This window comes from Miniopterus schreibersii, assembly GCF_964146895.1.
Source record: "Miniopterus schreibersii genome assembly, chromosome: 7".
In the NCBI taxonomy this organism is placed as follows: domain Eukaryota; kingdom Metazoa; phylum Chordata; class Mammalia; order Chiroptera; family Miniopteridae; genus Miniopterus; species Miniopterus schreibersii.
The window spans coordinates 70,904,201-70,922,109 of record NC_138108.1 but is presented as its reverse complement, the minus strand read 5'-3'; the positions used below and the strand labels follow the sequence as shown (position 1 = coordinate 70,922,109).

Below are 17,909 nucleotides of genomic sequence, written 5' to 3'. Positions count from 1 at the left end.
CTATAAATAGCAGTCTTTTAAAACAAGAGGTGATCTGGTTGTGATGAACTCCTTTCCATTTCTGCTACAGGCTTGAAAAAAGTTCTGGGCTTGTAACAGCCAGAATTAAATTTGGAGGATTAATAGAACTGCCTGATTTAAGGAGCTGTCAGATGAAAGAATCGGGACTTCAGAAATAAATGAATCCTAGGAGCGAAAAAGCTCGAGCATATAATTAAGTAGAAAACTCAAGGGGGTTTGACTAGGTAACGAAAGGGGGAAAAATATTGAAAAAGAGGGAGGGTCAAAAACCCAAATAAAGGACATTAATGAAAATCCAGGCTTATGGTGTCTCTAAGGAATGGAAATGTGATAAATTATGAAATGGGGGAACAATAGTAATAAGAATAGCGTTAACTCAGATCATATCGCTGCCTCACTCAAAGCCTTCCAATGGCTCCAGTCACCCAGAGCATGAGCCAGAGATCCCTGGGGACCTTGGGGACCTAGCCCTGCGCCCCATCACTGCTCTGACTGCATCTTCTGTCGCTGCCCCTCTCCCTCGCCTGCCTCCAGAGCCCCTGTCCCCGTGCCGCGTCCCAGGCACTCGGGTCTTTGCACTGCTCATCTCTCCGCCTAGAATGCTCCTCCTCCACATATCACCACGGTTCACTCCTTCGCCCCCTTCAATTTTTGCTCAAATGCTAACTTTTCAGTGATTTACTACTAGTAAGACTCCATTTAAAATAGTGATCCCCCAGAACTCCCAGCGTCCCCTACCTTGATCTTTCATTTTCACGGCTGCTTCCACCATCTAACCCTCCAATGACATGGAATGTCTGTTTCCACAACTGCTAGAATGGACACGCTCAGATTTTTGCCTGTGTTTTCACTGATGTTTCCCCAGTGCCTAGAATGTTACTGGACACATAGTGGGTTCTCAGTAAGTATTTGCTAAATCAATCAATGCACAAATGTGATTTATTTCACTACCATCATTAAATTAAGAGTAATAAAACACTGGAAACTTCTCCAATGTTATTTTTGAGCAACCAGAGTCATCTTTTTGTTTGTCTATGTTTTCTGGGTATTTTCTGCACTGAACAATTACTTCTATAATGTTTTAAAAGAGGGTTTTGTTTTATAAGACAAGAGAGTTATCTGTGATGATTTCATGTCAGGTCCACTCACTGTGAGAGTCAGAAGGATATATTCTTTAGAGGCCTGTTCTTATAGCTTAAGTAGCACTTATTACCAGAAAGAGCTTCCCTTAACAAAAACTTCTTACGAAAAAACTGTTGAGCAGCATGATCCACTAAGCTGATAGAATCATGCGATTCCAACCTCCTCGTTTTAAAAATGAAGAACCCGAGGCCTAGAAAAGTTGTCCCTCCCTCACTGTCAGCTGGAACTGAGCTTATGAACAGGAACTAGCCCTCAACACAAGACTGAAATCCTGAGAAGTGGCCTAGCCCTAGCATGTTGCAATGCAGTAAAACTCCAGACTGAAAATTTTCAGTTCACCGTTTGACTAAACCTTCATTTTCTCCAACTTATTTCCAATCCATTGCTCAATAATGCCTGTGAGCAGTTGCTTTGTATTATTTGAATATTCAAGATTCTCTTTGCATTAAGATCACCAGCAGAGCAAACAATGTGATCACCTAAGTATTTTCACATGCCCGACAGCCACTGTACCTTCCAGGACCCACTCAACTTTCAGCCTCTTGCCCAGGCCCTTTGCTTTCCCTGTCCAGAGCAGTGTGAGGACAGAATATTTTTACAATTTCATACTCTTTTCAGTGGCTAGATTATCAATTAACTTCATGAAATCAAATGGAAGCAGCTTGAAGGATCTAAAAATGCATCACTTCTCTTTTACAAAAAAGCTAATTCTTCTGCTAAAAAACTGCACATGTTCTATTGTTTTCTCCTAAGTGGGGGGAAAATCTGGCATGGAATTTATTTTCTTCAGAGGTAGCAGCAGCAGTTAATCCACACATTCCCCGAGGCCCCAGACAGTCATCTCCAATGTTCAAGCAGTACACAGGCAGATACTTTGGCAAAATCCTCTATAAAATGAAGTCAGAATGGACCAAAACAACCTACTGATTTTTACTACAATTCAAAACACAGTTTTCTAAATGGCACACACCAAAGAGGACAGGGACAGATGCCCTGCAAAATGGGAGAAAAAAAAGAATAAAGGACAATGACATTAGCAAACATCTCAGTGTTCCCTGGGGTGGTTGATTTTTTAAGTCTGAAGAACTGAGAAGCTTGGCTGCTCATTGACGGATACTGTGCTCACAGCCAGGAAGCCTGGGCATCCAGTAGACCTCAAGAGAACAGAGCCCCGTTACCCTCTGAACACTTGAACACCCTCTTCAAAGCCCCAAGTTATTTTTCTTATTCACAATCTCCCTCTATCTGTAAATGGCAGAGCTGTCTACACTATATTGTAAACACTTTATGTACAAATACAGCATTCAGTTTGCTGCAAGCAAATATTTTCCTTAGCGATCCTTAATTAGACAAAATGTCTTCAAGCCAGAGACCTTTGGAAGGGGGAGCAGGAACAGAACAGAGACCTTTGGAAGGGGGTGCAGGATCAGGACAGAGACCTTTGGAAGGGGGTGCAGGATCAGGACAGAGACCTTTGGAAGGGGGTGCAGGATCAGGACAGAGACCTTTGGAAGGGGGAGCAGGATCAGGACAGAGACCTTTGGAAGGGGGTGCAGGATCAGGACAGAGACCTTTGGAAGGGGGTGCAGGATCAGGACAGAGACCTTTGGAAGGGGGAGCAGATCAGGACAGAGACCTTTGGAAGGGGGAGCAGGATCAGGACAGAGACCTTTGGAAGGGGGTGCAGGATCAGGACAGAGACCTTTGGAAGGGGGTACAGGATCAGGACAGAGACCTTTGGAAGGGGGAGCGGGATCAGGACAGAGACCTTTGGAAGGGGGTGTGGGATCAGGACAGAGACCTTTGGAAGGGGTGCGGGATCAGGACAGACCAGCCAGGACTTACCATGGCCCCCTCACTTCTCCTTTGGGCAACTTCTCGCTGCAGTCGGGCCACAGCCAGCTTCTCCCTGGAGAAACAGAAGAGCAGGATTACTTGACCACTCTTCTCGGGGGAGAGGTGCACTGGCATGACTCGGAAACATTCTTTTGAGGTCTCCAGAGGAACTCCTTCCTTGGTTTAGCTCACTTCCTCCACTAAACTTTCTATAAATATTTAAAGTGAATGGTCATTAGTGCATTGTTTTCATTGAGTGTCATGAAAGAGATTTTTTTGCCTTGGGTTTTAAAATAGCCAAATAAATGTTGACTGTTGAATATAAGCTTTACTTTAAGTTCATTGACATATATCATTTGTAAATAAATTTTCTGTGTCCTTTCTTTATCAGCTTTGCTCATGTATATTTTTAATTGTTTTTATTTCTTTGTTGATCAATACTGATACTAATTTTAAAAGGCAAACAAAACATATTGTATCATTCTTGAAATGATAAGAGAAAATCACTTGCAGGCTTGCTATGTAACAGGCACCATGTGGGAACTTTCACCTGATCTTACATGAGCCTGACAATCATAGGTTTTATCCCCATTTTATAGATATGGAAACAAGGGCTCAGAGAGGTTAAGGAGCAAGCCAAGCCCTCAGCTGGTATGTATATTAGGATCAAAATTAGGCTTTCCTCACTTCAAAGCCTGAATAAAATTTTTGCATGTCATTTTTCAGGGTTCAGGAAAAATTGTGCATATCCTCTTTCAGGATCTAGAAAATATGTAGAATTAAAACTCAGATTATTTATTTTAGTATTCTTTATTTTACAGTGGGGTTCATTTGGTATCTGTTATAATTGCAATTCTAATTTCACTTCCAAAAATGCTATTATTTCCCGGAATTTTAAGAATATTTTTAAAGTGACAGATATCTGCATTTTGGACAGCTCTTCAATTATTCTTTAAAAAGTTGACAGACTGCCCAGCCAACATGGACCAGTGGTTGAGTGTTAACCTATGAACCAGGAAATCACAGTTTGATTCCTGATCAGGGCATATGCCCAAGCTTCTGGTGTGATCCTCAGCAGAGGGTGTGCAGAAGGTAGCCAATGACTCTCTCATCATTGATGTTTCTATCTTTCCCTCTCCCTTACTCTCTCTGAAATCAATATAAATAAATAAATAAATAAATAAATAAATAAATGAATAAATAAATAAATAAAATAAAATAAAATAAAATAGTAAATAAGTAAAAAGTTGATAAATGAAGTAAGGGTAAGTGGTGAACTCTTCCAGTAATCCTCAAATCTTGGTTTTAGCAAAGATTTTCCCTTGAAATGTTTATATTGCTATGAAGATGTGAAACTATTTGAATGATATTACATCCATGAGCCCTCCCTTGAGATTCCTCCCCTCCTAACTGCTTGGGCCTTTGGAATATCTATGACTGCCAAGAAGGCATGTGCTGGGGTCTGGTCACGATGGCAGTGTAGGGAAACATGGTACTCAAATCCACATCAAAATTACAACTAAACTATAGAAAACCATAATTCAGAACTGCCTGAAATCTAGTTGAACAGAAGCCCTACCACTAAGGATATAAAGAAGAAGCCACACAGAGAATGGAAGGAGAGGCAGAGACACAGAACAGGCTGGTCTCATACCAATGTGTGGTGCATAAAAATTGAGAGGGATAGCTCAGCTAGGACTCCCTGAGGATTGAGGGGACCTAGCCCCACATCAGAACCCCAGGCCCAATGTTCCAGTGCCAGAAAGAGAAGCTCCCCTAACTTCTGACCATAAAAACTAGCGGGGGTTGAAGCTGAAAAAGACAGAGGGCTGTTGGAGTCCCAGCCAGTTCCCCTTATAGGGCTTGCACATGAACTCAGTTGTACTCCCCCACTTTAAGCTTCAGTGCTGGGGCAGCACCTCAAAAGGCACCAGGGACATACAGGGCGGGGTTGAGTTGTCTGCCTTCAGGGAGAGAGACGGAGTAGCAGCTTTCTCCCAGACAGAAGTGCTGGCAGAGGCCATGTTCCTTTGATGAGCCCTCCCCCAACAGAGAGGGCAGGTAGGCATACCTGAGTCTCAGTCAACTTGGCGAACACTGCTCACCCTAACCCTAGCCCTGGTGATTCCCTGAGATCCCGCTCCATCCAGCTTACAGGCCCACCCAAATTGTTTCCAGTAGCTTTTCCATACCAACAGCCTGACTTGGATCATGCTTCAGACTTTCCTGAAATCTCTCAAACAAGCAGCATCTGGCCTCTGAGTGCCCTGTATCTCTCGCTAAGTGGCCCCAGGCCTGGCACCAGCAGCAGTCAGCTTTGGTTCGCAACTTGGCCTCTCCTGGGCACCTCCAAAACCAGCACGAATAGCTGCCATCTGCAGACTGCTCTGTAGCTCATGCTGGGTGGCCCCGGACAGGACACAGGTGATGGCTGACCTTGGCCTGCAGCTTCTCTGGAGGTCCCAGAGCCACCTCCACAAGCAACACACTCAAGGGATGGACTCAGAGAGAACCAGAGTCCTGCTGAAGTAAGTTGTGTTCCCTGGTGTTGGCCCCTGCATAGTTGATCCTCCATGGTGGCTGCAGTCAGTCCTTGCAGCCAATAAGCCTGGGGGTAAGTCACTCCCATTGACATGGCAATGGCAATAAAGTCTCAACTACAATAGGAGGGTATACACAGCCCACATTGGGGGCACACCTCAAGTGCCAAGCCTAGGAGACATAGCAGCTCTACATAATTCATAGAAACAAACAGAGAAGCCGCCAAGATGAGGAGACAAACATGTCCCAATTGAAAGAACAGAACAAAACTCCAGAAAAGGAACTAAATAAGATGGAGACAAGCAATCTACCACATACAGAGTTCAAAGCACTGGTTATATGGATGCTCAATGAACTTAGGGGGAGAGTAGATGAAATGCATAAGAACTTCAACAAAAAGACAGGGAACATAAAAATGGAACTAGAAAACATAAAAAAGAACCAGTCAGAAATGAAGAATACAGTAATTGAAATGAAGACTACATTACAGGGAATCACCAGTGGAGGAGATGAAGCTGAGGATAAAATCAGAGATGTGGAAGATAAGGAAGCAGAAAATACCTAATCATAACAGTAAAAAGAAAAAAGAATCCAAAATAATGATAGTATAAGGAGCCTCTGGGACAATTTCAAATGTTCCAACATTTGCATCATGAGGGTCACAGAAGGAGGAGAGAGAGAGAGCAAGGAATTGAAAACCTATGTGAAAATATAATGACAAAAAATTTCCCTAACCTGGTGAAAGATATAGACATACAAGTCCAGCAAGCAAAGAGAGTCCCAAACAAGATGAACCCAAAGAGACATCATAATTACATTAAAATCCAAAGAGACATCAAGATGAACCCACAACAAGACACATAATTAAAATGCCAAAGGTTAAAGACAAAGAGTGAATCTTTTTTTTTTTTTTTTTTAAATATATCTTTACTGATTTCAGAAAGAGGAAGGGAGAGGGAGAGAGAGAGAGATAGAAACATCAGTGATGAGAGAGTCATCACTGATTGGCTGCCTCCTGCACGCCCCTGACTGGGAATTGAGCCTGCAATCTAGGCATGTGCCCTGACCAGGAATTGAACCTCGATCTCCTGGATCCTAGATCGATGCTCAACCACTGAGCCACGCCCTGCCAGGCCAAAGAATGAATCTTAAAAGCAGCAAGAGAAAATTAGTTATTTATGAGGGAGCTCCCATAAGACTATTAGCTGATTTCTCAACAGAAACTTTGCAGACCAGAAGGGATTGGCAAGAAATGTGAAAACCTAAGAGAATGGCAAAAAATGGCAATTATTAACCCTTGGAAAGAGTGAAGTAATTCCAGAAATGCAATTCTAGAATTATACTAGACTCAGCTGTGAACACTATTTACTTAATTTATCATTACGATTAATTAATTTAACTAATTAATTTATAACAATGAAAAAATTAGGGAGTAGGGGAAGTGTGGAGAGATAGGTGGAATAGGAGCACTAAATCTTTATCTTCTATAGTAGGAACACAATTTATAATGTTTAAAAGTGATAAATCTAGAAACAGACAACTATGTTTTGTAGATACAAGCATAAAAAATCCAGAAGTTACAGCTACAAAAAAAAAAAAAGGAAAGTGGTTTGCAGGGCAAATATTTGGAGGTAGGGAGTGAGGGGTATGCAGCTTTAAATCTTATCACTATACTTGATTTCCAAAGTATGTACATGTATTACTTCGATTAAAAACTTTTCAAAAATGTGTATTTTTAAGCTAGTTGGATCACTTTCTTTTTCTTTTACTAAAAACATTAGGATAATACATGAAAGATAGAGATAGACATAGAGATAAAGAGAGAGATAGATAGATACATACATACATACATAGTGATGAGAGATAAGAGAAAGAGAGACTTCAAAAGATTATTTACAACCTGAAAACTCAGCACCAAGTGATTCACTGCCATGGTCCTGAAAAGAAGAACCTACCAGAAAGCACTGGCAGATGAAAGAAAAGTAAGGACTAATGATAAGTATCAAGGAGCCTTCAGATAAATATTTTTAAATATATACTGTAGGCAGTTCAGCATTGCACAGTGATATTTTAAATTTAAGATTTTTAATTTTTGTGGGTTTTTATCATTAAAATATAACAAACATATGAAAATTAAGAAATCACAAACACACAGCTTGATGAATAATCATGACGTTAACAGGTCTTTGTAGCTACCACCTAAGCAAACAGCTAGAACATTACCAGAGCCCCAGAAGCTACTATGATGCCAGTGATGATACTTAAGTTAACATAACAATACCTGAGCTCATGTGCCCCTGGCTTTCTCTGTATAGTGAATACAAACACATTTAGCTTCTAGTCTAAACTGTATTATGCAGCCTTATGCTTTCCTCAATTGTTTATTCAGTATATGTTTTCCTCTAAATAAGCCAGTAAATTCCTCCTCAGCCACAACAGTGGCTGCCAAAAAAATAGCTCACGGATGCACTCCTGTACAAGGTCAGTATGGTGTAGTTAGTACCTCACTGTAGCGCTGATTCCCTGAATGTTGAGATCACATTTAGTTCATCTCTATAACACCTACTAAGCGCCATTCGGTAAGAACTTCTGAATGAGCAATCAGTCACACAATCAAGTACCAACTGCCTCATATACTAAAAATTTAACAATACTACCATTTTGCATTTACATGCTATACAACACATATGCTTACAGACACAGTGATTCCCACAGGGCACCTTCCGGATCTGGTGGCCACAAAAGCTTGTTTACATACATGTAAAATTATGAAAAGCACAGCTTCCACAGGCTACCAGGTAAACAGTGAGTGGGCCTCAACGAAGTGAATTTCTAGATAAGAACACTGAATGAGGGGATAATAGAACAGCAGTTGTCAAATATTTGAGTCAGGACCCCTTTGCACCCTGAAAAATTACTGAGGTCCCAGAAGAGCTTAAGTTTATGTGGGTTATGTCTGTTGACCTTTATCACATATAAATGAAAACAGTTTAAAAAGATGACAATAAACCCACATTCACACAAATAAAGCATTTTTATGAAAAAGTAATCCTATATTCCAAAACAAAAATAAATTTCATGAGAAGAGCAATGCTGCTTTAAAATTTTGCAAATATTTTTCACTTCTGGCTTAAAAGAAGACAGTTGGATTCTCATTCAACCTGCTTCTATCTGCTTCTGCATTCAACCTGCTGTGATAGCATGCCATGCAGTCTGCAGGAAACTCCACTGCACTCCCATATAAGAATGTGAGGAAAAGAGGCAAAGAACACCTTAATGTTATTACAAAAATAATTTTGAAGTCACAGATTCCTTGAAAGGGTCTTGGGGTGCATCCAGTATCCCAGGACCACACTTTGAGAACTCTGCCCAGAAGACAGAGAACTAGAAATGGAAGAATGTCCTGGAACTCTTGCTGGAATCATCATTCCTGATGGACAAATCTCCAGAGAAAGATTTAATATATATGCTAATAGCATGATAATTTTTTACAAGAACATTTAGCCTAAAGAAGACCTTTCTAGAAACAGCGAGAATCTAACCTTAGCATGATCATCCTTCTACACGATGGGTCCTAATACAGTTTAAAGGTTAGAAGCACCACTATTTTATCCCTAAAAGAGGTTGCCTGTGTAACACTATTAGGGACTATCACACGGTACAGGTGCTTGTCACATCTCATTCAAGTCAAGAAAACTGCAATAGTTTTCAGCCATTACATAGTTTTTAAGAGGAAAAATATCAATAAATCAAGAAATTTTGTTATCTGTCCGCACATTATATTTTTTGGCATTCAAGAAAAAGTGTGAATGAACCACCATAAAAGGGTCATCTCTAAAGTGGCAGCATGTTAGCCATTAGATTTGGAAGAACAGAGAGTAGAGTATGAGGAAACTAGAAATATCAACTGTAGCTCTGACCTGACCTCTCACCATGTGAGCAGAGATGTGCCCCACCGCCAACAGCCACGTGGGAAGTGCGCTGCAAACAGAATCTCCGAGTAGGCTGAGTCACAGGGAAGATTACCCCCAATCCTAGCCCTGCAGCCCACTCCTCCTCATTTACAAGATGGGAGATCGCTGGTCTAGTTATTTGATTCCAAAGTAGGTAGGTGGTGGAGGGACAAAATTTGCAAAAATGGCAAATGCAAGTGTCTCTGCGGGATCATGCTCTGTAACTATTTTAAATCATTTATGCAGGAAATGCCGTGCATATAATGTCAATGAGCAAGGATCCCCTAAGGGTTCCAAGTGCAGCCCAGGGTCTTCTGCGGGGTGGGGCAGAAGCAGTGCCAGCTAAGTCCCACTACAGCAAGGGCACCTCAGTTTTGAGCTAGTTTATGTACTAGGCTTCTAAAATATTTCCTTTGAAAAGAAGGTTTCAAGGCTAAAAATAAAACAGAATTCTTTCTTGAGGTTCAGTACTTTCTGCCTCCCAAATTTTTCAGTAGGAGTTTTATTTTAGTTAGTGGAATTGTGTGTGTGTGTGTGTATGTATATATATATATATATATATGGGTTTTTTTGCTATGAAAGGTCAGTTCTTATTCTTTATTAAAATTAAGGAAGTGATGGAGTTGTTGATAAAATTCTCAGAATTTCTAGATGTTAACATTCTGGGCTCAAATATCAACTTAAAGTATTAAAAATAAATGGGCCTGTCTTTTTGTTTTTTGTTTTTGAACAGTAATCTCATTTGCCTGTGGTTTAGTAGTCCCTTAGCAAACTGTATCTTCAAACCCCCATGGTTCCAATATATGTGTGAAACCAACTGGGACCAGCATCTTTTTCATGCAAATTCAGGGTTCTTAAAAACAGCTTTGTGTAAAAAATAAAGAATCCTTGACTTGCATGCTACCCAAGGAAAATTAAACACACTCACATACACACACGCTCGCTCCTCTTTGAAGGCCTTAGCTCATCGGCTAGAGACTGACAACTGTGCCTTTGCAATGCATCACTGTTTTGTTCTGTGTTTGTAGCAGAGCCTGTAGCTCATTATGAAGGGGACACTGGCTTCATGACTGCAAAACAAACGCCCACGGAGATTTCAGTGAGAGCTGTGGACCCTCATCCCAGAACAGGAATGAAAGAAAGATGCAAAGAATATGCACGCAGTGAAACGAAAGGGCGCAATACTTCTCGCCCAGTTAAGATCAAAGAGAAGCTTTCCAAGAAAAATGAAACAGAGCTACTTTTCTCATTTAATTTTATACCCAAGCGGCGAATTAGTCCCAGGTTTCTAAAGTCTTACAATATACACCCGGACAATCTCAACTAAATATGAAAATAAATAACAACAAAATTATCGATGTGAACCCTGGATCTTCAGAATTCCACTGACACATCTGCAAGTTAAGCCCACGGAGAAACTGTCCTTAACGAAGACAACAGGAGGTTGGCATTTGTAAAATCCAGAGAAGACCTGAAACGTTTGCATGTTTAGAAAAACGTTCCCCAGGAGAAAGCAGCTCGCGAAGGGGGAATATATTCAGTTTGTGATGTGTGGAGACCTCAAACGGGGGCACTGCAGAGCCATCTGTTGCATGAGTGTGGAAGGCAGGCCCGTCTGGGGACAAATCAACGCTCTATCGCCACTAAAGGAAGCCAGCACCCACCCTGGACGGGTGAGAATGGAACCCCTGTGCACCCGCTCTCCACCAGGCAGACGGTACCCCCGGGGTGCCCCGAGGGAAGAGGGGCGCAAGCACTCGGTAAGTATGAAGAATTATTTCTACGCCTTCGCCTTCTAAGTCCCATCGCCCCAAACTACTCTCTACAGACAGGGCAGCTTGAAAGGTGCGGCTCTGAAGGCACATCAAGCAGGCTGTCAATATAACAAATACCCGTGGGTCTTGATGACACTGCCAGCTAACGTGTGCAATTTCTACTTCACTTTTCTAACAAAATTAAGTATAACATGCTCATATACGTATTTTTAAAATATCCTGGACCTCTTATAAACCCAAAGTCAACTTCCTTCCCTGTAATAAAGATATTGTGGTATTAAAGAATCCATAATAACCCCCAGCACGGTGAGTTCATGTTAGTTCTGGTTGTTAGGTTAAGCTCCTATGTTCTAACGTATTTAAAACAGTTATTTTAAGGCATCCATAATATTCTGGTAACTGTGACTATATCATCCAATGACAATGAAAACTTTAATTCATTCAGCAAATACTTAATATGAATTTACTCTAGGTCCGGCCCAGTTCTAGGCACTGGGATATAAAGATAAACAGAACATTCCCCAATTCAAAGAGCTTAGGGCCCAGCAGACGGAGAGAACACCAGACAAGCCAGTGGCATAAGATGCAACCAGCACAACACACAGGTGCTGGCTACACAAAGCTGTATTAAAAGCTGGGTTTTAAAATAAGTATTACATAAAAATTTAATCAAAAAATAAAAATTTAACTTCCTTTAAATGGGAAGGTGCATGCTGCTGTTTCTAAGAAAGTTATTTTTTTAACTCCATGCTTTTTAGCAAAAGGTCATGCAGGAAAACAGGTCTGTCCGCCAAATATTGCCCTTGCAAAGAACCTCTATTACACATTTTGATTGTGTCCATCCCTGACCCTCTCTGTCTTTTGAATGTGATGGTATTGTACTTCAGTCCACCTGCAGTTTCTGCTCCTTTGGGTCATGATCTTATCCAGGTCACTTCTTTCAGAGATGCTCTACTGACTTTTTCAGCCTTTTCTATCCCAATACATCATGTTGGAACTTAAAAATATAGCAATGGTTACTGTTTATTGAACAGTTACAATGTTGAGCACTATTCTACATACTTTACATGAACTATTTAAACCTCAGACTACCCCATGAGGAAGATACATATTATAATCAACTCCCTAACATACAGACAATGATTCTCCTCCTTTCTGGATTCAGACTCTCCTTACACTATGAAAAAAATCATTGAGGATTCCCACATGCTTTTGTTTGTGTGGGTTATATCCATTGATATCTACATTCAACATTAATACTGAGACTTTAAAATATACCTTAATATATTTGAAGGAATAATAATAATTCCATTACAGGTTAATATAAACTATATATAATTATGAAATATGTATAACATAGATTTCAAAAGAAAAATTAGTAAAAAGAGTGGAACAGTTTTATACTTTTGCAAATGTCTGCAATGTCTGGCTAACAAAAACAACATCTGGATTCTCACATCTGCTTCTATATTTAGCATGTTGCAATGTCACATGTTCAGTAGCCTCTGGCAAACCTCCCTATACCCAGGAGAGAGTGAGAGTGGAAAAGGCAAATAATGTCTTAGTATTCTTATAAAAATAGCTTTGAACCTATATATCTCTGAAAAATTCACAGAACCCCTGGTCCACAGTGTGAGCACTACTGATGTACAGTGATACTTCCTTCCGTGGGGAAACTGAGGCTCAAGTAGGCCAGAAAACCTGCCTATCATGCCATGGCTCTTACGTTAGATACAACCATGCATGTTTTTTCAAATTTGAAAAATAGCAAGAAATATATATTTCATTAAAATCTCATTTTTAGAGCTTGTGCCTCCGTATTTACCATCACCTGTTTACCATCGCCTTTACTGTTAGAGAAGAAATCACAAAATTGTTACCATCGCCTTTACTGTTAGAGAAGAAATCACAAGTAATGCAAGAAATGACTGGAGTCTCCAAGGATGAAACATGTCCTTGACCCTTTTAAAGCCAATCAATAGGAAAAGTGCTGATATAACTTTTCACATTGAATTCCAAGTACTACAAACCTGCATTTCTAGCAGAGTAGACAAAAAGCACGGATGAAACTTTCACGATAAACCTATGGGCTTTGTTTCAATTAATATCCCCACATATCTCTTCCCTACAAAGACCTCACCAAACGCCTAAGAGGAAATTAGATGGATGATTACTCTCAATTATTCCTTGGGGCAGACAGTCACATGCTGAAATCTTGGGGAAAAGTTTCAATAAATCATCAGCCTTCCATTTCCGAGTGGGCCCAAGAATAAGAGCTTGGTGGTGGCCTGGTGTGTGTGTGAGGAGAGCAGGTCTCTCCCCCAGGAGGCCGACGACCATTCTCTGCACACAGAGGCGTCCTGGGGAGTCGCCCACCACAGAGGCAGGACAATGCCGAGTGCCAGGTGTGGCTGTCAAGTGGGCAGATGGGGAGACCGGTGGCAGCAGTCTTTGAGTAATGGTTAAATTAATTAGCCTCTCAGATTATTTAATTACTCATCCACTCAGATGTTCAGGGTGAGGGAGTATTTCAGTGGAACTTTTCGAGCCACAACCCAGATGCAAGAAATTTCTTCGTATACTTTTTCCAATACATGATGTCAGTGTTGGCCCCAAAACTTTCAGACATCCACAACTGGCATTTTATTACATACTTCTGGGAATTTCCTTACATCTGCAATACATACAAGTCAGTAAGTTGAAATTAGTGACTTTACATGACTTTGTGCAGCAATAACTAAGGCAACAGGGCTCACAAAGGCCAACACGCACGCCCTGCTGACTTTGGGAGGGAGTAGGAGTTGCATAACGCTGTGCTGTGCTGATGAACAACCCCCCCCCACACACACACACACACAATGGAGATCTTTTTTGTTTAAAGAATTTGATATGCTGGAATATAAAGATCATTAGTAAAAACCAACACATACCCTGCTTTTTGGTTGCCTGCTTTTCTGAAGGTCATTTCACCACATGCTTGTCCTTACCGAGATTTCTGAAGCTTTCTAGTTTTTTTCTTATTTTCTACATTTCTAGAGTATTTTCTAAAAGTCCTCTAAATGTCATGCCATGTAAGTATTCCCAAAATTGTTCTATTCTGAATGTTCTTCCACTCTTAAAACGGGAGTCCAGCTTACACCCTTTTCCATTTAGTGGTTCATCGGTTCATCCTTGCAGCCACTGTGCCATCCACGGTAGAGCCCAACTACCTGCACACCTTTCTCTCTCCACCGCTGAGCTGGAAGACCTAGGGGGCTAGAGCTTGATGGTCTTTGTGTGTCCAGGGCACAAACACATCCTCAATGAATGAAAGATCATGCTTCAGGGCAAAGACAACCTCATCGACTTGACCCAAGATCACAGGCTGCCTTCACCTCTATTCAGCACCAGAGGTTAGTCCCAGGCCCAAGAGCTTAACAAAATGTGGCAATAAAACCACAGAAGCTACCTGCGGTCCAACGGTCTCACATGTGGCATTCTGAACATCTCAGATGCACATGCTAGTAAATAAATGAACAGATGAAGAAACGAACTTGTCTTTCTAGGTTTTCTCCTCTTTATTTCTGCTGGGAACTGTTCGCTTTCACCGAAATCATACCTGCTTCATCACAGTGTTTGATGTTGCGCATGCTCTACTAACTTACCTAACACCACTTGCTTTCCCTCCCCTCTTTGTCTGGGCCACAGTGAAATCCAAAAACTCTCAACTCTTGCAATAACTTCTTCCTTGAGTGTAATGTCAGTTCAAGGACTTGACTTCAACAAAGATGTCCTTGAGATATACTTTTCATGAGTCACTGAAGAGCCACTTAATTTCTTAGACTTAATTTTCACTTCTGAAAAAACCTAGATTTCTGAATGAGGATTCCTTATGTTTCCATGTTTTCTAAGAAACATTTTTTTCATTCACTGCCCTCATACTTATTCCCTTAATATTAAAATTCCTCTAAAAAGACAATTAAGAAAAATTTGGAAAACAAAAGAATTGTATTAATAATACTGTATTTTCTTCCATCAGTTCTGATAACATTCAAAAGTGATGGGCTACATGTAGTTTCATATGGAAAAGGAATTCTTAAGAAAACACATGGCAACCATCTTCTGAGGAGCATCACCTACCTGTGGGCATGTTTGACAATAGCCCTTATGTGACAATTAATTTGTTTTCCATGGCTTTCAGTTATCAATGGCCCTGAAATCTCATTCTGTCTCTATTTTCATGAAGGTCCCCAGACAGTCTCTGTGAGTTGATTTAAGCCATCTGTCCAGGCTCAGGAAAATCAGGCTTGTGAGTGCCTAAAGGGAGACGTTGAAGGAGGCAACGAAGGAAGCCCTGGTGGACTGTAATACCGTGCAGTCCACACTGTGAAAGCGCCTTCCTTCATTTGTGGAATTAGCCACACACACAAAGTACATTCTGCTCAGCAAAATCGTGGCTTTTAGGATGGATGGGCAATGCCATCAGTTCATTCCACAAGTATAATGCCTACAGTGTTGGAGGCACTTTGCTAGATTCTGTGGAAAGTACAATGAGAGTAAGGCTTAATCCCTGTGGTCACAGAGCATTCTGTCTGAGAAAAGAGATAGTGTGACTATATCCAGTGTAACGGGTTGAACTGTGCACCGCTGATATTTATGTCGAAGTCCTAACCCCTGGCGCCGCAGAATGTGACCTTATTTGGATATAGGGTGTTTACCGAGGTTATGAAGTTAAAATGAGGTTATCAGAGTGGGCCCTAACACATTAGGACTAGAATCATTTAAAAAAGAGGGGGTAAACCTGAGGACAGACACACACAGGGGGAACACCATGTGAAGATGAAGGCAGAGGTTAAGGTGACACTTCTATAAACCAAGGGCACTGAAGACTGGCAGCGAAGCACCAGGAGCTAGGAGAGAGGCATGGGACGGATGCACCCTCACAGCCCTCAGTGGGAAGCAACGCTGCCAACTCCTGATCTTAGACTTCTAGCCTCCAGAACTGCAAGGCAATAAATTTCTGTATAAGCCACCCAGGGTGTGGTACTCTGTTATAGCAGCACTAGCAAATACATTCAGATATACTTATATTTTAACATAAAATCTATCAGCTATATATGTTTGAACAGAATCCATCTCTATATAAAAACATACACACACCCAGGTAAAACATAATGGGTGCCCTAAGCAGAGTGGAATATATTTTCAGCAGAAGGAGTGTTTCCTTCTCAAGGAAGTCTTTATAGAGGAAATTGCAGTCACATTTCACACGAGGTAAGAGCCATAAAAAGTCAGAAGCCAAACACAGGAATTTATGACTGTAAGAACTATAAACTATTTATTGCAAAGCATTTTTTTTTTAATCTCAGGAACTCACATTTTACATGCCATTTCTCAAGAGAGCTCAAGAAAACTATAGGAGCAATTCAATGGCACACTCCTATCTAAACTCCACAGGTACCATTATCTTGAGAGAAAAAGACAGTTTCACTACTTCCACGATCATCTCCATATTCTTCTTATGAAGTCAACTGTGATGTTAAGTATGAGATAAGGTGCTGCCTTGATGCTCTATTACAAGAATATTGACTCAGTTGACCTTTCGGAGTGGGGGGCGGTTTGTAAGTACACTTGCTGTGGCCACCACCCTCGTTACAGGGATGTGCACTGGTCACCTGCAATAAGGAGTTAGGTGGCTGTGGTCCTGGAACTGGTCTGTCTAGAGTCAGAACCCATAACCAGGCCCTCATTAACTCAGGTCTCTACCCAGCTAAACTATTATCAGGCCTTAGAAGCACCATACACTTTCTGATTTTTACAAACCAGTCCACTTAATAACCTTCCCTATAGCATTTGGTAAGAGTAATTTTTGATGCCTTGACCATTTGCCAATTCACTCTGATGAGTCCAATTATTTTCACTATTGAACTCTGTGACCTGATTAGTCTTTTCTAATCTTTCCATTTGAATTGTGGGAGTTTGGTTTCTCCTGGGTGCAAGTAACAGAAACAAAGTCCAGCTAAAATGAGAAAGATGAGGAATATTATTAAACAGTTTACAATATTTCAGGAGCAAATGAACCACCAAACACTAGGAAGGACAGGAACCAGGGTACCTCCAGGGCCTCTGCAGCAAGAATTTACGAACCTTTTCACCAGATGTCCTCCTGATGACCTGCCTCAGGTCTGGGGACTCCTGGTGCTCATCTCCCATCATTTCACAGTTTAAATTCCACGGAATCAGATTCTGATTGGCAGAGCTGAGGTGAGGCACACACCCTGGGCTGTCCAGCTTTGGCCTGGGGGTCAGGGTCATGTAGCACAGTCTTACATATTCTGCCCCCTGCAGAGGCTGGGGACTGTTCTCAGAGAAGTAAACAATTACCATGGGGGGTGACCATTTGCATTTCATATATGCTGCCCTTTCTTTGGAAAAAGATTTCCATATATTTCCTGATTAATCTTTACTTGGACCTGAAATGCAACCAGATTTTTTTTTTTTTTTAACTCAATAATCTTTGCATGCGTTTCTATTGGACTAACTCCATTTGAGGTTTCCTGTTAAAATACTTGGCTGGAATTGAGCCGATATCCTGCTTTCTTCGTATTTCCTTGACCCCCTCCACGATCACTGTGACTTAAAAATTTATATTGAGCACATT

At 41.1% G+C, this 17,909-nt stretch overlaps 1 protein-coding gene across 1 annotated transcript in view; it reads right to left on the bottom strand.

Moving 5' to 3' along the window:
- Positions 1-17,909, bottom strand: part of NCKAP5 (NCK associated protein 5) — a 789,197-nt gene that overhangs the window by 454,505 nt on the left and 316,783 nt on the right. The window contains exon 4 of the mRNA XM_081142261.1: positions 3,010-3,073. Coding sequence (XP_080998387.1) covers positions 3,010-3,073 — 64 coding nt within the window. The remainder of the gene's footprint in view (positions 1-3,009; positions 3,074-17,909) is intronic.